This window comes from Arthrobotrys flagrans, assembly GCF_004000055.1.
Source record: "Arthrobotrys flagrans strain CBS H-5679 chromosome Unknown unitig_15, whole genome shotgun sequence".
In the NCBI taxonomy this organism is placed as follows: domain Eukaryota; kingdom Fungi; phylum Ascomycota; class Orbiliomycetes; order Orbiliales; family Orbiliaceae; genus Arthrobotrys; species Arthrobotrys flagrans.
In genome coordinates, this window is record NW_027137545.1 from 3,852,398 (window position 1) to 3,877,721 (window position 25,324).

At 48.7% G+C, this 25,324-nt stretch overlaps 8 protein-coding genes across 10 annotated transcripts; 5 read left to right on the forward strand and 3 right to left on the reverse strand.

Moving 5' to 3' along the window:
• Positions 1-65: 65 nt before the first annotated feature.
• Positions 66-2,957, forward strand: DFL_001030 (uncharacterized protein; the record flags this gene model as incomplete). The annotated part of the gene is made up of 6 exons (XM_067629586.1): positions 66-83; positions 149-165; positions 225-270; positions 336-357; positions 431-1,315; positions 1,372-2,957. The coding sequence occupies 6 exons, from the start codon at positions 66-68 to the stop codon at positions 2,955-2,957; spliced, it is 2,574 nt and encodes an 857-aa protein (XP_067495591.1).
• A 593-nt stretch (positions 2,958-3,550) lies between these two features.
• DFL_001031 (uncharacterized protein) lies at positions 3,551-5,371 on the forward strand (the record flags this gene model as incomplete). The annotated part of the gene is made up of 3 exons (XM_067629587.1): positions 3,551-3,947; positions 4,011-4,929; positions 4,990-5,371. 3 exons carry the CDS (start codon positions 3,551-3,553, stop codon positions 5,369-5,371), a joined length of 1,698 nt encoding a protein of 565 aa, XP_067495592.1.
• A 281-nt stretch (positions 5,372-5,652) lies between these two features.
• On the reverse strand, positions 5,653-7,900 carry DFL_001032 (uncharacterized protein; the record flags this gene model as incomplete). Its single annotated transcript, XM_067629588.1, has 5 exons — positions 5,653-6,257; positions 6,313-6,404; positions 6,459-6,531; positions 6,585-7,027; positions 7,101-7,900. The coding sequence occupies 5 exons, from the start codon at positions 7,898-7,900 to the stop codon at positions 5,653-5,655; spliced, it is 2,013 nt and encodes a 670-aa protein (XP_067495593.1).
• Positions 7,901-8,439: 539 nt separating this feature from the next.
• On the reverse strand, positions 8,440-9,677 carry DFL_001033 (uncharacterized protein; the record flags this gene model as incomplete). The annotated part of the gene is made up of 6 exons (XM_067629589.1): positions 8,440-8,555; positions 8,610-8,778; positions 8,843-8,919; positions 8,979-9,051; positions 9,128-9,340; positions 9,408-9,677. The coding sequence occupies 6 exons, from the start codon at positions 9,675-9,677 to the stop codon at positions 8,440-8,442; spliced, it is 918 nt and encodes a 305-aa protein (XP_067495594.1).
• A 430-nt stretch (positions 9,678-10,107) lies between these two features.
• Positions 10,108-11,217, reverse strand: DFL_001034 (uncharacterized protein; the record flags this gene model as incomplete). Of its 2 annotated transcripts, none has more annotated exons than XM_067629590.1 (3): positions 10,108-10,529; positions 10,612-10,923; positions 10,986-11,217. In XM_067629590.1, the coding sequence occupies 3 exons, from the start codon at positions 11,215-11,217 to the stop codon at positions 10,108-10,110; spliced, it is 966 nt and encodes a 321-aa protein (XP_067495595.1). The 2 variants fall into 2 exon arrangements, with proteins under 2 accessions (XP_067495595.1, XP_067495596.1); XM_067629591.1 differs by having other exon boundaries at positions 10,597-10,923.
• Positions 11,218-13,474: 2,257 nt separating this feature from the next.
• On the forward strand, positions 13,475-14,104 carry DFL_001035 (uncharacterized protein; the record flags this gene model as incomplete). The annotated part of the gene is made up of 2 exons (XM_067629592.1): positions 13,475-13,550; positions 13,818-14,104. The coding sequence occupies 2 exons, from the start codon at positions 13,475-13,477 to the stop codon at positions 14,102-14,104; spliced, it is 363 nt and encodes a 120-aa protein (XP_067495597.1).
• Positions 14,105-14,433: 329 nt separating this feature from the next.
• Positions 14,434-15,486, forward strand: DFL_001036 (uncharacterized protein; the record flags this gene model as incomplete). The annotated part of the gene is made up of 1 exon (XM_067629593.1): positions 14,434-15,486. One exon carries the CDS (start codon positions 14,434-14,436, stop codon positions 15,484-15,486), a length of 1,053 nt encoding a protein of 350 aa, XP_067495598.1.
• A 3,082-nt stretch (positions 15,487-18,568) lies between these two features.
• Positions 18,569-25,154, forward strand: DFL_001037 (uncharacterized protein; the record flags this gene model as incomplete). Of its 2 annotated transcripts, none has more annotated exons than XM_067629594.1 (4): positions 18,569-18,585; positions 18,671-21,555; positions 21,608-23,853; positions 23,907-25,154. In XM_067629594.1, the coding sequence occupies 4 exons, from the start codon at positions 18,569-18,571 to the stop codon at positions 25,152-25,154; spliced, it is 6,396 nt and encodes a 2,131-aa protein (XP_067495599.1). The 2 variants fall into 2 exon arrangements, with proteins under 2 accessions (XP_067495599.1, XP_067495600.1); XM_067629595.1 differs by having other exon boundaries at positions 21,638-23,853.
• Between the last annotated feature and the right edge of the window lie 170 nt (positions 25,155-25,324).

Consider the following 25,324-nt stretch of genomic DNA (forward strand, 5'->3'; position numbering starts at 1 on the left):
TCCTCCTTAACGACTTGACATAACCATATACCGCCTCAACCTTATCAGAGCTGTCAGTACTCGAAATGAGACTTGATGTGAAAGTATGCTCCTCTCCTTTCTCTGATGGAAGCTTCGATATTGTGCTAACCACACCGCCCACTAATAGAGACAACTTTTTGCCCGGTATTCCTCAAATCTATTACTTTCATTTAGATATACCGCGATATTGACTTCCTTCTCAGATCTGATCGGGTAAAGGGAATTGATTTCCATCCTACAGAACCATGGGTAAGCTACCCTTGAACGGTGGATCCAGGATACGCGACGACGGCTAACTGACAGGCGCTTTCTAGATCCTCTGCTCCTTGTACAGCGGTAAATACCTTTCACTAAAACTCGAGGTCGGCTCATGCGTATAGGATACGGAGAATTGATTGGATGTGAATAGGTCATGTCTATATCTGGTCATTTGAGACGCAGGCTGTCGTCAAAACCTTCGAGGCAACTGATGTACCCGTCAGAGCTGGCCGTTTCATCGCGAGGAAGAACTGGATAGTCGTTGGTAGCGATGACTTTCAACTTCGAGTCTACAACTACAATACTTCCGAAAAGATTACCCAATTCGAAGCTCACCCGGATTACATTCGCGCAATTGTCGTCCATCCGACCCAACCTTTCGTTCTTACCGCTTCCGATGATATGACGATTAAGCTATGGAACTGGGAGAAGGACTGGAAATGCGTGCAAATCTTCGAGGGCCACAGCCACTATGTTATGTCCCTTGCTATCAACCCGAAAGACACAAACACCTTCGCATCGGCCTGTTTGGATAGGACGGTGAAGATATGGAGCTTGGGAAGTAGCACACCCAACTTTACCCTCGAGGCCCATGAAACGAAGGGTGTCAACCACGTCGATTACTACCCCGCAGCCGATAAGCCATATATTCTTACAACTTCTGACGATAGGACGGTGAAGATTTGGGATTATACAACAAAGAGTAACATTGTTACTCTAGAGGGTCACTCCTCCAATGTATCGTTTGCTTGCTACCATCCAGAGCTACCTGTCATTGTGTCCGGGTCTGAAGATGGTACTATAAAGATTTGGCACGCGAATACCTACCGACTTGAGCAGACTCTGAATTACGGTCTTGAACGAGCATGGTGTATCGCATATCAGAGAGGCCGAAATGGTTTGGCTATGGGTTTCGACGAAGGTTGTGTCGTTATCAAGATGGGACGTGAGGAACCGGCCGTCAGTATGGACTCGAGCGGCAAGATAGTATGGGCGAAACACAACGAAGTGCTAAGTTCGATGATCAAAGCGAGTGGTACGACCCCTTAGCTTTATATTTCAATATTACCCTCAATACTGACCTCTATATAGATAGTGACACCAAAGACGGCGTGCCCCTTTTGCTACCCGCGAAGGATTTGGGCTCATGTGAAATTTACCCCCAATCTTTAATGCACAATCCTAATGGCCGTTTTGTCTCCGTATGCGGTGATGGAGAATACATCATTTACACGGCCCTGGCGTGGAGAAACAAGGCCTTTGGGCAAGCCCTGGACTTTGCATGGGGCTCGAAGGACAACAGCAACGACTACGCCATTCGAGAATCTGCGACATCCGTCAAGATCTTCAAGAATTTCAGAGAGAAGCCAGGCGGTATTGATGTCAACTTCGCAGCCGAGGGGCTTATCGGTGGTGTTCTCCTCGCAGTCCGTGGAAGCGGGTTCGTCAGTTTCTACGATTGGGATAGCGGCGCACTGGTTCGAAGGATAGATGTTGTTCCAAACGTCGTATACTGGAGCGATGGAGGTGACCTAGTTGTTTTGGCCTGCGAGGAATCATACTATGTCCTGAGATTTTCTAGGGAGCAATATGCAACAGCGGTGGCAAACGGTGAGGTCGAAGATGATGGAGTCGAATCAGCCTTCGAAGTTGTGACGGATATTAGTGAAACCATCAGAACCGGCGAATGGGTTGGAGACTGCTTCATCTACACTAACTCGGCAAACCGGCTGAACTACCTCGTTGGCGACCAAACCTACACCATTGCTCATTTCGATTCGTCCATGTACCTGCTGGGATATATTCCTCGAGATTCGAGAGTATATCTTGCCGACAAAGACGTCAAGGTCATTTCGTACTCTCTGTCGCTCAATGTTGTCGAATATCAGACGGTTGTCCTCCGAGGAGACATGGAAGCCGCTGCCCAGCTCCTAGAAGAAATCCCAGCAGACCAGAAGAACAAAATTGCTCGCTTCTTGGAAGGCCAAGGATACAAAGAACTTGCTCTCGAAGTTGCAACGGACCCTGAGCATCGTTTTGAGCTCGCTCTTGCTCTGAACAGCCTTGATGTTGCTTTGGAAATCGCAAAAGAGGCCGATGTTGAGCATAAGTGGAAGACTGTTGGAGACGCAGCCATCAATGCCTGGGATATCACTTTGGCGAAGGAGTGCTACAGTAACGCTAAGGACTTGTCGTCGCTGTTACTGCTCTATACTGCGCTGGGAGACGTTGCTGGATTAAAGCGAGTCGCAGAGCTGGCCGTGGAGAGCGGGTCAAACAACGTTGCATTTTCATGTTTATGGCAAATTGGTGACATTGATGGATGCGTTCGTCTCTTGTCAAAGGCCGATAGGTATCCGGAGGCTGCACTCTTCTCCAAGACATACAAACCCTCAATAGCAACTGAAGCAGCTGAGCAATGGAAATTGTCCCTGCTTACGGCTGCTCAGAAGGATAAGCAGAAAATCGATGTGGGGAAGAAGAAAATCGCCGAGGCTATCGGTATACCCGGCGTTGACGAGGACCTGTTCCCAGAGTGGGAGCAGCAGTTACAATTGGAAGTTGAGAGAGATCAAAACGGTGGCAGTGTGGGTTCGGACGGTGTGCTTGTAGATATCAAGGGTAACGCTGAAGAGGAGGATGACGAAGAAGAAGAAGAGGAAGACGATGAAGAGTAGATGTTTTGCAGCTTTTATTTTCCCTTTCTAGTCAATAGGACGACTAATTGTACTTATTCTGGGCCAAGTAAGTTTTTTTATGTTGATCTATATCGTCGCGGCGAGCGTAGTCGTGTCGATAAACTTCTACCAAAAGCACGCTCGTGCCTCAAACAATGAGTAGTATAGTATGAAAAGGGATATCCACGAAAAAAAGAAGTTCTAGTTCCCAGATTGGTGATATACAAAACGAAGTCCTAGTTCGCAAGTTGGCGATATCGATATCAGATATCGGCATATGCATCCATCCGTCTCTAAGGATATGGTGGCAGTTTTGTGTTGGGCAGAGTGGTTAGCTGCTGGCGCCGTAAAGCTTCAACCGAGCTCAAACATTAACATGCTTCAACTATCATAGCTTGGATGGGATCAGGAACGGTAAGTCCTGCAGTTTTTTGGTGACACCTGTCATTTTATCTAGATCTAGCCATCGTCTTGCTAACTCCATCCGTACACTTGCCAGGTGATGGATCATATCGGCCTATTAGACGGCCATCTAACTTCCGTCGCGTATCCCGTTCTCTGACATAGCCCGCCAGGCCACCGGGAGATCTCTTATGGCCCTCACCCTGTCCTCTACAGACTCTCCCGTATCATCGGGGTTCGACCGGAGCCAGCGACTCTCGATCTCGAGTTCTAAGCCCCCTCCCTTATCTAACGGGATCAAGTCGCCTGATACCGCTAGGAATGGCATTTTACACCATCCGAAAGGCCTAAAACAATATTCCTCAACATTACTCGAAATACCAGCTGTACAAGCGGGTACACCGTCAGCGTCCAATCGCACTCCAAGCCGAAGCCCAAAGGAGAAGAATGAGTACAACTTACCAACTATCCTGACGGAAGGACCGTCGCCGACAAGTACGTTTAGCTATTCTGGAAGGGGAACCATCAAAGAAGCTAGAAGCAGACGGCGGAAGCCATGGAGGAAGTTGATGTGGGTAAAGCAAAACTGTATGCTCTAATACCCAATTCTCTGTTATTTAAAGTGATCTCGAGCTAACTCGGCCGATTAAGACCCGGACAATTACACCGATGCAACTTTCCTCGAGTCCCTCCAACGGAATGTCAACTTTCGCGCCTACGACTTCTGGCTTCTGGTCTACGATACCACTGTAATCATACAACATATTTCCACCGTAGTCATATTCGTTTGTGCATTCATTGCTATCTCTGTGGGAAAGGTTCAGCCAGGTTATGTAGCAGGCGCAAGCACCATCCTAACAATATTGGGCTGGTTGATATGGGATGATTGGAATGAAGAAGAGCAAAACTTGTTAACCAAAACTCAACAAGCTATTCCCGCTGTTTCCCGGAGAGAATCCTCGGGGGAAGAAGAAGATGTGGCTCGATCCGAGAAGCAGAAACCGACAAATTCTGGAGAGACAGCGGAAGGTCAGAACTCGATTGACCCGAGGACCCGAGAAAACAAATCATCAGTCATCAGATCGACCTCGCTTTCACCAAAGAAATTTGACCGGGTATCCAACATCCGACCAAGCATCAATAGTACCTTGTCTATGACACCTTCGGGGACCAATCTGGACACTATGAAGCCAAACGGCAAACTCGGGCAGCCACTCGCAAGATCCCTAACGGCCCCAGCATATTCTTCATCAATTAATACTTCCACATGCCCTCCTTCGCCCCCGCCCCCACCTTCTCGAGCTAATAGGAGGCTCTCGACGCTGAAGAGCGCATTACTCATTTATAGTACCCTCCTCGGTCTGAGTCCCATCCTCAAGAGTTTAACCCGGACTACTACCAGTGACAGTATATGGGCCTTAAGCAGTTGGTTATTTTTGGTAAATTTGCTGTGCTTCGACTATGGGCTGAGCGAAGGCGACACAGAAGTCAAGAGAGGTGCAGATGGAGGTATCCAGTTACCCCATGGTGGTTTAGGCCCTCCAGGAGTCGGGAACTCTTTAAGGAGAAAGTATGAGGATCCTCCAGTTCGTAAAACTTACCTTGGTCAAATGCTAATTCTCTATCACAGACTCCCGACGTCTCTTTCGACAACTACCGCCCTCGCCGCATCTGTAGTTTTAGCGTCTCGGCTTACTGAAACAGCGGATGTGTTTTCACTTTTACTCTTCTCGATACAGATATTTGGCTTGTTTCCCCTATTTCGGCGTAGGCTTCGTCACCTCTCGTCGGTTCTTCATGTATCACTAACCTCAGCACTGGTCCTTTTCGCGGGCGCCAGCTTACACTATGTAGTAAACTGGCAATGGTCTTTGATGTGGTTTGGCATGGTTTTGGGCGGGGGCGGAGGCGCAGCGTGGGTTCTTATGGGGATGCAACGGTATAAAAATGAAATCCGTGGTCCATGGGATCCTGCAAGACCAGTGTTTTCCCGGAGGCAATGGGCGGATTGATTCAGGGGCACGTTTAGATGGCGTTTGTGCACACTACGGTTCTACAATGTACAGTTATGCGTTCTGATTCCGCTGAGTAAAGGCTTAGGAGTTAGGGATTTGGTGAGCGATCGAAAGCAGTGGTTGTATTCAGCGTATAAAGTCGCAAAAAGTAAACATTTTTGATTTCTATTGTTGTATGTACATTTCTACAAGCCTGTCTATGGGTCGGATAGAAGAATATTATATACAAGTGTCTCAAGTTCACGACGTTGGCCGGGTTAATATCCGTTGAAACATCATCAGCCTTCGAAGACCTTCGAATTGAGCTCGATCCCGAAGTCTTCCTTCGCCATAGCCTTCATTCTCATTTCTAATTCATCCTCGAACCCTTCTCCGAGTCTTAGAATTTGTCTTAGCCTCACCGTCAAGAAGACGATATCAGAGGATATCAGAATAAACCTAAATATAGCATAACGCCAATATGCCATCAACTTCTCACCCCAAGTAGCGTGTCGAGTTATACTCGTTTGCGATAATAGAAGGCCCCTTGACGCGGCTAATGCAGTTTCTTTGATGCGGTTTACAGGTGAACCCATGAGCTGGTTGTTGCCTTGTATAATCCTCATACTCCTTCCTAGGAAGACTAATTCTCGAGGAATCTTGGTGGTATCGTTCAAAAATGTCTTCATGCCTTCACGCATTCGCTCGTTCATTTCGTAGGATCCACCGGGGCCGTTTGGGTCATCTTCTCCAGTTAGACTTTTTGTAAATGATTGGTCACCGCCAGTGTACGGGCGTAATAGAGTCGCCGAGGCGAACATATCTGCGTTTCCGATGCCCCATTTTTCTGCGACTCGACCGATCTTTTCGTTGTCGATGGTAAGTAGGGACATCCAGAGTTCACCTAAAGTCCGTGTTAGCATCGAAGCCGAAGGGACGATTTGGCAGACGAAACTCACAGTAATCCTTTCGCATGTCGTCGCTCATATCAACGTAGAGTCCATGATCAATCAATACAACTTCAGGCTGGCCGTTTTGTTTACGTCGCACGCTAAACTGTCCGTTAGAATTGTGCCATGGCGTTAGTTTAGTTTTGAACACTTACAATATGTTTCCTGGATGGGGATCACAGTGTACGTGGCCCCATGAAAACATCTGGCAGGCGAAGAGCCGAACAACTACTCCTTGTTAGAACGCTTTCTGACTCGAATAACTGATATAGAACCCTTACTGATGGTCATAACATCTGTCAAAGATAGTCCTAACCCAGCCCTGCGAACGGTGGTATCATGACGAACATTCGGTGACGTTTCAAACAACGAAGTGAACTCTTGTGCAATATGTTGGTTCTGTTTCCGAGCCCTTCTACGTCCAATCGGTTTCCCAACTTTATCATAGCCCCTCCAAGGACCAGATATAGCCTCGCGATCCCACAGTTTGACACCATCGATCCATTCGGCGACAAGGATTCTTTCGGTTGAGTATTCGCGGAAAACCTTAGGTACATAGACCTTATTTCTTAAACTTGGGTCGGCTAGAACAAACTCTCTCGTCCTTTCCGAGTTATCGGCTTCATTGGTAAAATCGCATTCGGACTTTAGTCGCTCACGGATGTAGGGTACGACAAAGTAAAAGTTGATATCGAAGAACTTAGATTCCAGCCACATCAGAATGCTAAGTAGCAATCACAGGGTTAGTCTTATTCTTAAATTCTCTCATGTGTGGGTGTAACAATAGAAATACTAACCTCCAACTTTGCAAGTCCCAGTGTATCCAGGTTGCGATTTGGGGTTTCTGGATCTTGACAGCCACAGGTGTTCCATCCTTTAGTCGTGCCCGATGGACTTGTGCAATACTCGCACTGGCAATCGCTTCTTTCTCGAATGAGCCGGGCATGAAGATATCATCAGGAGTTTTCCCGCCAAAATCTCGCTTGAAAACCTTGAGGACTTCGTTGTATGAAACCTGAGGAGCATTATCGAACAGCTGGGCGAATCTTTGTTGGAAGGCAGGTGGAAGGACCGCAGCTTGCATGGCAATGGCTTGTCCAACTTTAAGATAGAGACCCCCATTCTTTGCCAATACATCAAATACTCTCTCCGCGGATCTTAGATGAAGGTCGTCAATTTTGTCACCCTTGCGCTTTGTGAAGTTGAGTTTGTAATCGATAGTAATGACGAGTCCAGTATAGAATGTCCTAGCACTGCGAATAAATGCGGAATAATTGAAGAATCTATCGACGCAATATAAGGCCCCCCCGAAGAAAAAGACGTAAAGAAATCGTCGTCCCCATTTGATAAGCCTAGTGTATTGTTTCGGTGGTCTCGGTGGCGGCAGCGAAGATGGAGGTGGTGGGACAAAAGGTGAGAATTCGCGGGGTTGATCGAAGCCATACCCTACGCCCACCTGGTGCCGTCTCTGGGACCGATTAAGATTTAAACGAGACCAAAGGTATGCATTGTGGGTTCCTTGCGGTTGGGCAATCCTGCGCAGATGTTGAAGGTATGGTCGAATGGTGGGGCGTAGAGCCCGACATGGTGGCGACATCTGGTCTTCGCTCTAACGGCGAGCAACCGGATCCAAACAACTTTTTAGTAGCGGCCGATACTTCGATAGCATCATCTGGTCCATGTAGATGAGCTTTGTAGAGCTGGAAGTCGAACGTCGAGTAGCCTCATTGCGGGATTCTGGTGGAATGGGATGGTGACGTTGGGCATCTCGCGACCTTTTTCCACTTCGGTTTTTATAATGCCCGACGCCATGACGGTTCAAGCGATTTGCTTACGTTAACTCCGGCACCGACTCAAATTCTCCAACCGATGGCCGACTACTGATCCACTCCACCACAGCCAGTTTCTTCAAATAAGGACCGAGATACCGGGTGTCTAATTTATATACATACTAATTTACAATTGAGGCTTGAGTATTTACAGATGGGGACTCGGGTTTGTAAAAAATTGGCCCCATATAATGGTTCTATCCAGGCAGAATTACAACCAGTCCACATTGGCTCCTTATATCCCAATCTTACCGTAGTTTTTGGCCGAAACATTCCTACTACGGCGGCTATACTACCTTTTAGCCCGTCAAGCATCCTTTTTCAGTGGGCCTTTCCAGTCCCCAATGTGTGTGCTGATGATATCAGCCGCTTGTTGGGCGGTATGTTGACGACCAAGCGCCTCGACAAAGTTACCATCTGGGTCTATAGCTTTTGTTAGCAAGTCAGAAAAACAGAACAGAGCGTGGATTGTCATACCCATCAGATAGAAGTATATCGAGTGGTCCACGAGGTAGTCCATTCCCTCCTTTAGATCTCTCGGTGTGGAAAAGTATACTCGGTACTTTTTACACACATCCTTGATCTCATCGTAAGTGCCAGTGAGGCCAACCAAAGCTGGATGAAATTCGTTGAGATACTCTTTCATCTATACATTCGGCTCTAGTTAGAAAGTACCGTTTAAGAAGATCTAGGAACGGGGGTAAACATACCACTTTTGGTGTGTCCCGGGCTGGGTCGCATGTTATAAATATCGGTTGAAGACTCTTCCCGCGCTTCTCATAGACCTCTGGTATTATTAGGATCGTGTTTACTTGATAGGTGATTTGGGGGGGGGGGGCAGCGTACTATCGATCATGACCGCCATTTTGTCGAGTTCCTCAGGGCAGATATCCGGGCAGTGAGTGAAACCAAAGTATACCTGTATCCCCGAACAAATCAATAGCCGTCTTTGGAACATTCGAATACTATGCCTGTGCATCTCAGAGTATTCGTACCAGACTGAACTTGCCATCTCTGGCTTCCTTGTCCGTAATCCTCTCCCCATTCTGGTTCGTCAGTGTGAACTCCCCTCCGATTCTCGCTTTGCCCACGCCTTTATGACTCTCTGTGACACGTATTCTCTCCATACGACCCTTTTCGTATGTGAAGTAGCTGTAAAGACCGACACCAGTAAGAACGAAGAGTGCACCAGCGCGGAATGAGAATGGCTATGGTACACGGAACAGCGTTAGCGTCAACCCCCAAACTTCCGATCGTATGATATCAAAAACTCACGCCTGATTTATGCCGCGCCTCGGCCTCCTGCACAGTCTTGAACATACCCCATTTCTCCAGTCGGGGGCTTGTCGAAAAGGTTCTCGCGCTCGAGCGTGGGGAACATATCGCGGGACGGAGCGGCGATGTTTGCGACCCGGGTAAAGTGGAGATTCGCCGACGTGCTACTGGGGCCAATACGTTCTCACAGATACTGGAAGCCGGCGTGGACAGTGCTAGCCTTGCACCAGCCAGTGACGACCTTGATACTGACTTTGCGAGAGTTGACATTTTATAGGTTCATTTGGTGTTGTTTGTTGAAGATTGGAAAGTTTTATAAAACCCGGCAAAGTCATACGATTCTGGTGTTTATTACAAATGCAAATACAAAAGATAATAAAAGAGACCGAAGAATTTGAATCGTATTAAAAGCCTATGTCATGACTGAATATGGACATTGAAGAAAGGGTAATTAAAGAGGTTAGGGCGCAAGTAGGAGAGGACGAAGAAGCATCAACAATCGAAGCATCAGAACAACCGTTATATAGAAAGAAATACGAAAGGTCGGAACAATCATCAAACACCGGCAAATGCTAGCTTTCAAAACGCCTAAGTTCAACTGAAAGGAAGGAAACTCGACGGCGACCGCGATTGAGTCTCAAGACGCAAGGTTCATCAGTATCGGGAACACCTGAACAGAAATGACACTAGGCCTGTACATCTAGCTGACGAGAACCCACAATAGGAAGAAAATCATCAGGATTCCGAACATTTTGACGACAAGCCAGCGATTGCTGCTGACCCTACCCCAGTACTTTAGCAATTCACGCTGCGCTCCGCTAACGTTGGATACTACATCTTCCGTATTCGCGTCGATTCTTTGGATCATCTCTGTCTGCTGGGAGACCATTTCTGCCAACTGCGCAAAGATACCGCCCAGTTCGTGAATGGTTGATTCGATGGCGGCGATGGCATCAGAACGGCTGTTCAAATAAGATTGATCCGAGGGCTGTTCCTCTAACAGGAGAGCCTGCTGTTGTTGCTGTTCAATGCTCGGTTCCAAGCTGAGGAGGTCGGACTGCGGAAGCGGGGTACGAGACGGCGTCGCATAAAGCGGGGAATGGGACTTGGAAAGGCCTTGAGCTGTGAGAGGAGGGAATCATGTCAGTCTTGCTTCGAAACCAGATATGAAATATTCCATCGATCATACATCGTTGTCGCATACCCTGATCATTAAGGCCTCCCTTCACACTGCTGACGAAGTTCTCGGTCCTTTCCCTGCCCTTCTGGATATTCTTCGTTCTAACCTCGAGAACTTCCCTGAAGCCGACTGAAACATCGGCCAGCTTCCCTTGCAACATAACAACCACATTCTTTGAATGTTCACCAACTTGTTGTTGAGCCGGAGGATTCGACTTGTTGAGAGCTTGGAGGGCAGAGATCGATTGGTTGATGGCAGAGAGATCTTGTTTGATGATATAAGTCAACTCTGCGATTTCGACAGGTCTGTCATCGAAGAGAGTCCGGCGTTTCGCCACTATCCATCGTCATTAATATCATGTCTAGCCAATTTGTAGTTGCCATGATGATGGTACTCACGCAAAGCCAGTCTCTCGAGTTTCCCGGTGGTAGCAGTAATCTTCTTCCCTATATCCGCAGCCTGTCGTGCAAATTCTCCTCTTGAGAGTCTCTTCTTCTCGCTATCGTTGGAAAGTAATGGGACAGAAGCGCTCGATAGGAGGTTGTTGCGACTAGCAGAGGCGGTAGGCAGTCGGCGGGTGGCCGTTGTTACGCACGACCGGAACTCCTGTGTTCTATCCTGAACGGTCATGATGATGATATTATTATGATGCTAAGGATATGTATCGGTTCTATTCAGCTCTTCCCGCTATCGTGATCTGACGGGTGAATTTAAGGGTGTTCTAAAGTGGCGGTCTTTTTCTTTCTTTCTTTCAATTTTTGTTGGTCTGGGGTGGTGGCGATGAGGCCGAAGGATTGTTGAAGAGAACAAGTGTTGTTTTGAACGCCTGCGTTGGGATCCGCTTAAAATCAGATTTATGTTGGATAATTAGAGCGTCTATAGTAATAGTAGGGAAAAGGAAAGATAAATAATACGCCGACGCTGACGAAGAAGAAGAAGATGATGATGATGATGAAGACGAAGACGAAGACGAAGACGAAGGAAAGGGTGAAAGATATGGATGTCTACGAGCGGGTCGGTGGAAGCGCCAGGAACCAAACTCCACCATAAGACGGCGCCCCTGCAGAGAATTCGAAAACGAATAGGGGGCTGGCACACAAAACAGCCCAAACCAGGAATCCGAACTTAAATGTCGATCAATGTTAACGCTACACCGCTATGCATGCGCCCAGTAGACGTATATCACTGCGAAGGCGGGCAATACCCAAAAAAGGCCTTCTCGATGTAAGCAGGTGCTTACTTGTACTAAATACTTACTTAGGAAGGCTTTATTGGTTACATCCGTGTCATATTTGATTAAGAATGTTTAATTTGTCCCAACCAGCAGGCGAGGCTGGACGCAACACACATCTTGACAAAATCCAACAGCTGCCCATGCTCAACTCCAGAGGAAACAAGGTAAGCTATGGCCAACTTCGGCCAAGTCTCGCCACTGCACCCTCGCTTCCACCCGGGACATTTGCTCTCGTGGACGATCGAGTAATTGTGTGGGAAGTTGCAATCATCTCGATTTGGTTATTCCCAGTCAGATCGGGCGTTTATATGTACGTAGTATCCCAAAGTCAGGTTCACCCGTTTCGTATCAGCTAGTCTATCTACACACATACCGACATACTTCTTCCCTCCTACCAGGTTTATATCATTAATGAGGCCGGCTTCGTTACAGTCCCTCGAGGGCTCCCAGCATCGATATGCAAGGGAAAAAAGATACGATCGGTCGTGCAGCACCCAAGGGATGATGCTCTCCCACCTTTCCTGTAATTGGACCGAGCTAATGGCGCAGGTGTACCTGGTGTCGAAGCTGTTTTATATCTACGACCGTAAACGGAACATTTAGTCTTGATATAAACACCCGCACACCCAGCACCGGCGGCGTAAGTTGATGCATATATATGTACCTTGCTTTACGCAAATCGTGATTGCTCCGTGGCCCGATACACACATGAGGCTGTATCACAAATTTACACCCGCATCGATCTCGCGTTGAAACGAAGTCCTTCGTTGCCAGGGGTTGGCAGTAAAGCCGATATCCATTTCCCTCGTGCTAATTATACCTGATTTTGAAATCGAATCGAGGGACCAGGCCCAACACGTTCCCCCACAGCCGTCAACTGACCTTTTAGAATCGTCGGATTTGCTCGGAAATAACGGAAGGTCCAATGCCCTTCCTTCTTACCCGATAGGAGGCATAAGGAATAATGGATGGGTGGAAGGAAGCATACGGATAACGAACGGGATCAAGAAACTAGTGTCGCTTGTGCCGGAACCAACACCATAAAACATAAAATGCCCGTTTTGATTCCAACCAAATGAAATTATGGGCGGAAGGTTTCTTGGAGTACCGGTAGTAATAATCTTCTTTCGGGCAATAAAAACATTGGCAAGGCGTTGATGGGATCATAATACCTATGACACGGTCGCAATGTTCATATTCCAAACGGACGGTCTAGAATTTGTCCTTGATCGAAGACTTGCATGGGTGGCTTTCCTTGAGCCCTCGCTAATCGACCTGAAAATATATCCCGGCTCGAATTTGCTTTTCTTCGTGAACTCTGCAAAACCTGTACGTAGGTCAACCAGTAAGACCTACTTCATCATCATGTAGTGGACTTCATGAGCTCAAGCCCACAGCTTCGAATCAAGCTGTGAGAAAGGGCATGCCACCTGTTCGAGGGCACAATGTCGGCTTGAGGACTGGTAGCGCATACATGAGTGAATTTCCACAGATTCGAAAGGCTAGCGACACCATTCTGCTTAACTCTCGCCTCCTTGCATTCTGGTCTAGTTGCCCTTCCGTTGCGGAACCGGCTCGTATGCCGGCCTGACGTGACTCAGGTAGCCAACCAAGAGCAAGATCAAAGGGTTTTTCAAAGGGTCCTTCGCCGCGATGACCAAAGCTTGCGACGAGAAGAAGAAGAAGAAGAAGCAAGATTCGAAGGGTCGGCTCAGATGTGTACTTACATGTAAGTACATACAACGATGCTGGCACACAATGCAATCGTCCAAATCTTCTGACTGTATGTCCTTACGAGCTGGCTGGCCACCGGCCACCAACCTAAGAGGGTCTGTTGCATTGCTTTGCAAGCAACACATCTTCGGCAAGGGCAGTTTAATCATCCAACATTGAATAGCCCTGTTTCTGATTCCCGTTGACTTGTGGCCCTCGATTGCCTTTGCACCCCCAAATTTCGTACTTTCAATTGCTTATGCCTATGCATGCTACGGATTAGTGCTGCTGCAGAGACTAGCGAAGCTGCCTGTTGGATGTTATGGCCATCTGCTCGATACCACCGTGCCAGAAACAGTCTGGATCTGGATGGTCGGTCCGGTCCCTCTATCCGATTCAGACTTTCTATCGTATGAAAAAGCAAAAGAACAGAACCAATTCAGGGAAATGCGACAGACGGTAGCTTCTGTATGCGCGATTGCGAGGAGGAAGAGAGGGACTGTGAACAGAAGCACAGGGGAGGCGATGGCATCCGCAAGACTATTGCTCGAGATCCGGCATGGATACTAGATCGGTTTTTATATATACCTACTGGGCATCCCCCTTCCTTACGCCTAATCAACTATTTGGAATCTTGATCTGATTCTTAAATTCGTCCATACCTCCGTCAGCTTCGATACTTCAATACACCCATCCATCCATCCATCTATGCACACACATATACACACACATACTTAGTTTCAATACCTAAGTAGGTAGTAGTCCTAGAACCGTGTCAAGGTTAACATATAATTCCGTTACATTCCTCAACCGTTCGAATCGCCTTGCTTTTCTTATATCATTCCTGACGAACCCAGCTCCTCGTCCCCTCCTTCTCCATGCCTGAACATATATTCAAGATGGCACCTAATAGCCAAACCCCTTATCAGCATTCCTATCATTTGGACGCCGGCAGGCTGTTCGCAGAGGGTCACCCTCTCCGGATTCCTTCGTACGGAAGGAGTAATATAAACTTCGACGCTCGAACTCCAGACACGGAAGATTTCGAAATCGATTGGCCCATTCTAGATAAATACGCAGATGATCTTGATACTGAGATCTATCAGGCCACTGTTCCCCAAGCAAGTTATAACAAGAAGGCAACATGCTACAACAAGTCGCATCGATCTCTTCATTCGGTCCAGACAACCGGACCACGACCTTTCCTTAATACTACATCTAAGCAAGCTTTACTTCCAAGACCGAATGCGAATACAAGATCTCGTTCTGCACGCACACCTCTAGTATTATCAATGAGTGTCTTCAAGCGAGATAATCTTCGAGTCCCACCAGCTCCCCCACCATCTCCCACATCGACTCCTCCACCATCCCCACCATTCTGTCCATTGTATGAGGAATATCAAACTTTAGGGGTATTCGACATCCCAGCTATTAGTATCCCAAGACCAGTTATCAGGGATACCATCCCCAGATCTCAAGAGTTTGTAACTTGTTGTTCTTCCGAGGCACCTTCTACGGATGTTGAAGAGGAAGAGCGATATTTCGGGACAGTCACATCCTCATGCTATTTGGTGGAAACTTTAGACGACTATGATTCTGCTCCTCCTCCACCTTCAATTCAATTGTATCGAACAACAAGCCAGCCAGGGAACTCGCCACAGATTCCAAGGCATATCATGAGTACAACTACCCTTTGCCCATCAAGATCATCACCCCCCACACTAAGTGTAGAAAAATCACATGGAAAGAGCCAACTGGCTTCGTCTTTCTTCGAATGGGACCCCGAACCAGAGTTGCCGGCTTCAACACATTGGGGCAAGTTTAAGCATTCGAGATATCGGAACACCAGGAGGGGATCCGATTCCGACGAGAGTCATTCCAGCAAAAGCAGCGTCAGAGAGAAAGCCGAGCGCCTTCGCAAGAAACTCGAAGGTGTCTTTGGGAAAAGATAATTAACTAAATTGACTGTCACTCCTTCTTTGCATCACCGTGTTCCCTTTGTATCTTGTACACATGACTTTAGATATCTTTTTTTTCCCTCGGTACGATTATCTTCCACACATGATGGTTGTAGCTAATCTTTTCAGACGGTGTTGCAAAACCTTGAAATGCAATTACGTCTATTGTCCTTATCTTTTCTCGTTGGTTGGCTAACTGGCAATTTGAACATTTAAATTGTGGGGATGTTTAAGCTGAATAGTTGTACGGAGTTGGCATTGTGGGAGCTTAGGGTGGTGAACTGTATCTTTCTGACTCGCATTTGCGCCTCTGTTTGCTTTACTTCTTCCTTTTGTCAAAAGTATATAGAGTTTTCACTCGGTATACGGAAATTAGATAGTTACTAGGACAATCAAATTGTAATATAATTATCCCGATGGCCCGGTTCCGAAAACCCAACGAACGAAACATTCGTACTAGATTTCGTACCGTAGTCCGGGGGGAGCGTGGAACAATGTTGGCCGTGGATTTCACGAATTTGGCGAATTTTTGTTCGTAAGATATCACCTGCGAGAACGACTCATACGTCTACCGCGCCGCATGAGTTGACTTTTGGACGTCACGTCGACACGGCATCATGATGTAGTATCGAAGGGAAATTCTACCTCCAAACTGCCAGTATCATACATTGCAGAATCTTGTTCCGCAAGCTTGGATACTACTGTTGTTTAGATCCAAATTCCCTTAATATCCTTGCATTAACACTAGCTACTAGGATAGTTTGAAGATTTCTTTGACCTCACTCGCAGCGTAACACTGAAATGTTTCTACTGATGTCGCTCAACATATGCATCGAAGCTTTATGTTCTTAGCCGATCGATCCACGCTAGCGATTGGTGCACTGACCATTGAGGTTGTGGCGGATGCAACCCCAGCCAGGTATCCCGACTGGTATACTCGCGATCCAAGTGGACACTGCAAAGTTCAGCCTTATGCATATGTTTGACTCTGACAACAGGCAATATTTTATATTAACCGTCGGCGTGCGTGTGAACCCCGGCTTCCGACGCTGCGAAACCCCAGATTCAATCTGCAATGTCTTCTCTAAATGGGTGGTGGATGACATGGCATCTGCCACGAACCTGTCAGACCGGGGAGAACAAAGAAAAAGACATGGCGATACCATTATTGTTACCGGAAGCTTCCGAGTCACAGGGGGGGGAAATTTCAAGAATTCAAAAATTCATTCCAATTGCTGTCATTGATACTGGGGAATACTAGTTCTCACGTAGTATTATAAATACGGACTGCCCACGATGGACACGAGAAGGTGTAACTTGCACATCAAGCAATCAAAAACTACAAAAAAGTGAGTACCAGTTACCCCGAGCGTATGTATATTGTATTATCAAGTAAGGGATTGTCGAAATAACATTTTGAATATTTTAAGCTCGATTATATCACAAGGGACCCCCCTTTCGAAAACAATTAATCACGCAAGCGCGCAAGGCTTAAGCTTCGCTACCCATCGTCCCGCAAATCTTAAAAACGTTACAAGGAAATAAAATAAAAAAAGGCCACGAAGATGTGCAATATTTCGCTCCACTGTTACGAGTGCGGAGATTCGTATCTCCTTCCGACGCCGTCTCGATGCGAGACAAATATAAAGATGGGCAGTTGCGATTCCTTCGAGGTCGGGCAGACGTTTCGCATGAACACGGATTGCCCTTACTGCCGTCGGAGTGCCAAACGCAGAAAGTTACCGGCGAAAGCGAGGGGGATCTATGCCTTGAGTTAAGGAACGAGAAGTTTTATATATTTATTATCTATATTGAAAGTTGTTATCCAAGAGCTTTCGATTTAGACTGAGGAGGAAGATGACTGTGGTTGAAAGTGCGTTGTCGACGTAGCTTTTCCGTTTTGGGCAGGATATTTTTGTGTGACATTTCAACGCAAGGAATCTCGCATTTTTATTTATTTTATTTTTACGATTGTGTCAATGAAAAAAGACGGAACGTATGGGAAGAATGGTCCACGCGGCTGAGGCTGCTGTTCTTCCATGCACCAATTAACTAAGAAAGTAGCTTTGGCCATTTGGACGCAACCCCTCGGCGAGATGGTGATCCGACAAAGAATCCTTCATATCAAGGCCTTTTGCATCCCAAGTCCCACAGATATCCTCAAAGCGATCGAAGTCTGCGCTGAGCCGTGCTAACACCAAGCCTGAGGGGTACCGGGGATGGAATATCCTGCCTTTCCCATTCATACGACACTAGCCTTGGATAGTTGGTATTTGAATAAACAACAGACGCTATGACGAGATTGGCGAGGCGCAGCGGATCCCATCACTCACAATCCTTCCCTTTCCATTTCCCCTTCCCTGATGTGCATTGGTACGATATTGCAGGGGAATAGTCAAGGCCAAGGGTGGGTCACATTCAATTGCGGGACCTGACCCGGCCATGGCAAACCCGCGTCAGATTTAAGCCTCGCTTCCATACAAGAGCAGTTACATGTTTTGTTTCCCGTGCCCGTCAGCCTTTGGTTTGCACTACCTGGAAACTTAGTAAGTACGGAGTAGTCAACTTTCATCATCTTGCGACAAAAAGTTATTTTTTTTATCCCGTTCAGCTGGTAATTTCTTGCATCCTTTCGCGTGTTTTTTGTGAGGTTGTCTTCTTTCGAATTGCGGTGTTTGGTTTGTCTGCGATATCGATCAGACTCCTGTCTGTTCCGGTCTGGTCCATTCTGGCAGCCTGGTTTTTCCCTTCAGCCTCAGGGTGTTTCAGCTGGGCCGGACACTCTGGTCTACGGGAAACGGTCTATTGCGAAATCCAATCTTCGTCCGATACTTCGCGGAAGACAACCACCGCTTCATCCCAAGATATTTGTCGACATCACTTTTGCGCCGCTGTTGCCGCTGTTTTTGGATCGCGGCATCCTTACCACTTTGGCGTTGCCTCAACTTTCGCAGAATCGGAAGTCGCAAAGAGGCGACTTGACGAACGAACGACGAAAAGAACAATCAAATCATCACACTACCAAGGAAAATAGACTGCAGAGCGATGCGCTGAAGCCTTCGCATCACTCACAAAAATGGCCTACAATAATCGGTAGGTATTCTTCGTTGGTGACGGCGAGGCTCTTACATTCTCGGCCGTTCAAGCTAACTCTGGAATCTCGGAATCTGTGTATTAGATATCAAGAGGCTTCGTCGAACAATTTAAGCCCTACCCGCTTTGCCCAGAACCCCACTCGGGCCAAGTCAACGCGATGGACTGCCGCAAAGGCTCATAACTACGACGGAGACGATTGGGGAGATGAGTACGAAGATGAGTACAACAACGATATATACAGTTCGCCATACCAATCACAACCAAGACCGCACAGCGGTCAGTATGGAGGCGGACAGTCGCAGTATGGAGGCCAGGACTTTACCCTCTCCCGGAGCTCGACCCAGCCTGTCGTGCAGGAATTGTATCCGAAATACGAGATCCAAGAGGACCAGCCAAAACCGCTGATCCGGCAAGGAACTACGCCTGTCGCATCGGCGAGCCAGCGATATAACTCATCGGGTATCCAGCGCAAGCCCAGCAAGATGGATAAAGATCGGGAGGCTCAGAAGCCGGTTCAACATGAGAATGAATATGTAGAGCCTGCGGTGTCAACCCCCTCCGGTCCTGTTCAAAATGTGCAAGTGCAATATCCGAGTCCATCCGGATACAACACCGAGATCCCCACCCCCGAACCACCTGTCGTTGAGGGTGACTCCATCGTGAGTAATACTGCTACGAATGGAGGGCACATAACGCCCACAAAGCAGCCGGGATCACCTACGAGTCCAACCAGCGGCTCTCCCACTCTACGGCGTCCTGCGGATATCTATGCAGCTGCAAATCAAAAGCTTTCGGATGCTGGTAGTTACGACGCGCCGGTGCCGACCAAAGTCGAGGAGCAAATAGAACCGCAGCAATCGGCTCCGGGTGCAGCGGAGACCCCTCAGCCCAAGGAAGAACCTCCAGCACAGATACACCGCGAGACCACGCCAGTACCTCAGTTCGAGGTCATTAGTCCGGTGCCCAATGCAATTTTTGAGGCGAAAGCACCAGAAGGAAACGTTTACCCACCGCCCCCTCGAATTGAGGAGCAGCCTCCCTCACCGCTAAGTGAAAGTCCGGAAAGTAATGACATTTACAATGCGCCATCTGGGAACAGTAACCTTCCCTTGGGTGCGCATACAAACGACGACATCAATAGGAACACCACGCTCGTTACCCCTCCCCAATCCCAAACAGGCCATTTCTTGACAATCCCAGAACCTGTACAAGAGCCACCACGAGGATATGAGTCTGATTCCGATGAAGAGGGAGGACTCTTCCATACAAGTACCCCGCCGCGAAGAGGATCTCTGTCCCCGACTGGCGGCGGAGACTTTAGCTTTGACGGTGTTACATACCCTGTCGTTCCTGATTCGCCTGTAGAGGCCCACCCGAGCGACCGTGAGAGCAGTATGCATAATGCGGCAGTTGTAGCTCCATTAAGATCCGAGGCTGCGTCCCCGTCAGAGAATGAAGTCCAGCCGCTAGCATCTCGCACATCGCCTCCTGAGGCGGCGACACCACAGCCGCAACCGCAACCGATCGTGGAAAAACTATCAATTGCGACCAGCTCTGTCGCAAATGCACTCTCGAGTTATGTAGCCAGCGCTCTGCACAGGGATCAGGGCCCTGAGACAAATCCAATCATCCGTACTGATTCCCCAGTGCTACAACCCCGGGAGCAAACCACGTTACCGTCCCTTGCCATATCTCCTCGACCGGAAACCCCGGCTGAGGCAGCAGCACAAACACATCTCACGGCAAATGGAGATGTTCAGTCATCTCAAGCAACACAACCGGATAATGTCTCTCAGGAAACTGAAAACCCCGTTCGATCGCGTGAAGGTACGCCCAGTGGATTTGAAGAAGAAGACGAAGAGGAACCGGTGATTATCGAGGAAGCTCGAAGAGGAGCATGGGGTATGGCGACGCACGTAGCAATATCGCAGTCGCAGTCACCGTCGCAGTCACCGTTGCAGGCGCAGTCTCCAACAAAGCCGCCCACGCAGTCGCCACTCGCTGAAGTATCTCAGCCCCTTATCACAAAGGTGACACAGCCGGTAATTCACACCCCGCAACCAACTTCGACTCAGACCGAACAATCCATTATAATTCAGGGGCCATCTTCTGAAAGGGCGATATCTCCCGCAAGTCATGCATCTTCGACCCACTCGAAAACCCCATCATCCTTTACCGCTGCGGCGTCGCCTGCGCAGTCAACCGAAAATCGAAGCCCACAACCGACTTCTTTTGCGGAGTTTCTGAAACGATCACCTCAGTCCACTCCGGTTGGTATCGCATCTAGCCCACCAGTAACGTCCGGGTCACCAGCTCCAGTCGCCCCTGCAGCAGCGTCCGCACCTGTTTCATTTAGGGACTTTATGACTAGCCGCGGCAACCCGACAACCGAACCTGAAAGGTCGACTCCTCCACTATCAAACCCTCCGTCTTCGACACCGCCTGCGCCCAGCTTTAAAGATTTCTTGTTAAAGAAAACCCCAGCTGGTCCAACGGTCGCATCTGGCCCGCATGAAACCCCGGTTGTGGAGCCGCTGGAAACACCAGGAAACCATACTCCAGTGGGGCAACATTCCCCGATACGCCACAGTTTAATAGAAACAGGCGCGATTCCACCCATTGAGCCGCCAACAAATGCTGCGCGGGAGATACCTCCAGAACCGAACAGTACGGCGTCACATTTGGATGAAGGCGAAGCTCTCCGTCGGGCTATCCTCAAAGGGCTTGATGCGGAATCACAACCAGGGACTCCAGATACACCCAACGAATACAGGAGAAACTTTGACGCTCATTTTGAGAGTTCGTATACGGCCTCGGGTCCAGACAGCCCCATAATCGGGCGTAGCGCAAGCTACAAAGGAAAGATGCCTCAGCGAACGGCTTCTCTTGCTGTTTCTGATGTCAGCGAGGAACATTATCCCCCACAGCCATTCGATAATTCACAATATCAGAGGTTTCCAAAACAAGGTTAGTTCCCTCACGTCAATCTATCAGTTGAAAGACTCACCAAGGCTCACAGGCCCAACTAAAACCTACCCTGCTCCTCCAGCTTCGGATATAAGCACCCCGTCCAAGTCTGGGGAAGACCCCGTCTTTACGCCTCCCACTCGGAGCGTTGTCGGCGAACGGAACCAAGAATACGAACCTTCTATCCAGGAAGAGCCCGAGTACCAACCGTCTATTGTTTCCGAACAATATGTCCCTTCGCCTGTAGATACAGTTCACCCTGTCAAGCCATTTCAGATGCAGAGGGATTTCAATGAAATTCCTACGCTTTTGAATCTCAGCGACATCCTGGCTTTGTCAGACTCGAAGGATCGTATAGCTGCTTCGGAGAAGGCTAGGAAAATACACGCACAACAGAGCCAACAAGGAGCTCACGATCTTCAGGTTTGGCTTCATCATGTGCAACAGATCAATAACCAAAATGCCCAACTCTGGACCTACAATAGTACCAGACCGGGGATGCATGACCTTCGGAGCAATCCTTTAGTCTCGGGCCGATTCGACCTATTTGTGCACCAGAGCAACAGTGAAAATAGCAAATGGAACTCTTGGAGTCGATTGGACGATGGTGTCGTTGGGAGCAGACCTAGTACAGCTGCCTCCACCGACCCTATGGCTCCAAAGAAACCCAAGGTGGCCCCCACGAACGCTGCGCCATCGCCGATGGGCCAGCGACTCCCTTCGCAGAGCCAAGACAACAGGGATCCTGGTGCGCTACCACAGAATGCAGCTGCTGTAAACCTGCAACCCCAAGCCCCGCCTTTGGGGCAACCTCAAGGTTTCCAACCAAATAACATTAAAAGCGACCCGGCTCCGTCAATTGCTACTACAGAACCTCCAAAAGAGGAACACGTTGATGGGAAGAAAAAGCCTGGTTTCAAGGGTAGACTCAAGAATATCCTGGGCCGTAAAAAGGATAAAGGGGAATCACAGCCTGCAGCGGAGCCCACACCCCAAATCATACTTCCTCAACATGTACAGCCGCAGCAAGCCACTATCCCAGCACCTCTACCTCAGAATGAGAATCACCCTCCGACTATCACCCAACAGGGCCCCCCTCATGGCCCTCCTCAAGGTTCTCCCCAGGTTGCTCCCCAGGTTGCTCCTCAAGGGTCTCCTCAAGGCCCCCGTCAAGGCCAACCTCAAGGTCCTCAGGCCCAACTTCAAGGCCCTCCTCAAAGCCATCTACAAGGTCCTCCTCCGCACTTCCCCGCTAATGGTGCCAGCGCTCCTCACGACCACCAGCAACCACCGAATAAACTGGTCATACCAAAACAAGACGAATTCTTACCCCCTCTGTCATTTCAACAAGGTAACAAATCGCCAAGCTTGGGGGAAGCAATTAATATACCGAGTTCAAATTCGGTACCTGATCTAAAGGCTAGATCACAAATCCAACAACAAAAGGAAGATCCTGCAAAAGTTTCTCAGAGTAACTTGCAAGGGGTGGTAGGGCCAAGTCAAGCACCAAAACAAGGAGATCAGCAGCCTCCAATAGGGCCAAGTGTACAGAGGCCGAATACTTCCGGTGGTGCACAGGGACTACCACCCCTCAGCACCTTTGATGAGGATGGACCGCCTCCTTTGCGAAGGGTCTCGAATTCGAAGCCCCCTCCGCCGCGGAAACGCATTTCATCGATCCCCGCGCCGGTTCCAGAAGGTAATTACCCGCCAGGTGCCTTTAATCCTTCCCAAGCACATCCACATGAACCTCAGGATATCTCTTTCCGACCAGGCACCGGTGATGGCCATATTCAACATGGAGGACAGGGTGTTGGACAATCCAACTTGAGAGTAGAAAGTTCCGGTGGATACGAGCCATCTGTATCTTCAGCTTCCAGCGATCCGGCCAAGAAGTCTCGACTAAGTGTTTTCGGTAAGCTTAAAGCAAGCCCTGGTGCGCCGCATTCCCCATCAACCGCGCCCGGACCGAACGATACCGGCAGCCCTCGACATAGTATTCATACTCTTTCATCTCAACCGTCGGGGACGACCGAAAAGAGAAACTCTTCATTCTTCCAAAACCAGCTGAAGAAGTTCGACCAGCTGGTTGTTGGCAAAGACCGAGCGAACGAGTTTCACCAGCAGCAGACTCAAGGATCACCACCAAATGGGCAAGCCGCTGCACAGGGCGGCCCAGAACCAGGAATCAATAAGCAACAGGACTTCCCAGTAGACGGTTCAAGCTCGGTTCATACGGCTGCCGAACCAAAGAAGAAAAACCGCTTTGCCGCATTGATCAGTGATATAAAGACGACTGTAAGTAGCCCACCGCCCTCTACCCGCAAAAACTCATGCTAACTATATACTAGGACCCTCATTCCCACGAAGGGGGGAAGGCCCGAAAGGGGTCGTTCTTCAGTAGGATTTATACGGAGAGCAGCCCGGCAGTTGCCACACAGCCCGCGCCAATTTCTGGGCAACCTCAGGTCTATCCGCAACCAAATGGCCAGGCAGTTCAAAGCCAGGGTCCAGTCTATAACCCAGGCCAAAACGTTATAGTTCCCATCCCAGGACAATATCATCCCGTCAACCAAGCATCGCAGGTTCAATCTGCCGCTCCATATGTCAACGGGGTTGGTATTCCACCGAACCCTCAGCAGCCTCCAATCCAGCACCAACAACCGATCACTGGGCAGGCACCACAAGCCCAAATGAATGCCGGAGTACCACCGCCACCAGTGGTGCCTCTGCAGAATACAACAATAGCCAGGAAGGTTTCAAATCCCCCACCCCCAACGGCCCGATTTTTAGCTGTACCACCTTCCCCGCCACCAGTCAGGCGAGCAGCGCCCGTAGAGGACGAAAGCATATATACACCACCGGTAAATCACAAGTTGACTCCTGCCCAACACCAACAACCTGGTGATGATTCTCCGCCACCATTACGGCCTCACCAAACATCCTCTCCGTCACCGCCGCCTAAGATTGCATACGCACCACCCCCTACTGCTCCAGTTACGCAGACTCAGCCGGTGCAGCCGGAGCCTAGGAGCGTGAACATTGAGCAGCCGCTGACTCTCCAAACTTTGAGGATACCGGAGCAGGAAAGCAAAGTTATGTCTCCTGTCAGCAGCCGGGGTAAGGAAGCAGAGCCTACTTCCTTCTCTGATCATCCAACTAGCTTCGTTGTTGGTGATGTAATCTCAGCTCCACCAATCCAAGCGACTCCTCCGCCGGTGCAAGAAGTCCAGAAAGCCGAACCGCCTAGAGAAGAGCCACCTAGAGTGGAGATTACCCCCGCAACTGCTGTAGAGTCAGAGCCACATAAACTCGAGCCTTTGGTTGTCCATACCGCCGAAGCGACATCTAGTAAGTCAGAGGAGCCGAAGCCAGAGGAGCCGAAATCTAAGATAGAAGAGCCTGCACCACCCAAAGAAGAAGCCACGCCACAAGCAGAGAGTTCCATGAAGGCTGCTAGCCCCGAGCCTCCAAAGGCCTCCAACGAGGACTTTGACAAGATTGCAGTGGACCCAGAGGGCCCTGTGCCAGAAGAAGAGGAGAGGATCGTGATGAGCGCTACCACGATGCCAGGTTTCAATGATTGGGAATACTTTTAATTGGATATTTGACATACCCCATTGTTTCCTTGAGTTTTACATTAATTCTATACAAAAGCACTTGCTTACGCTAGCCGTTTTCTTTGCGTCGTTGCGGTCCACCTTCAGTCATATTTGCCATCGGGATTATTTCATTTGTTAAACTTTAATACCGTCGTTAATACTACTCT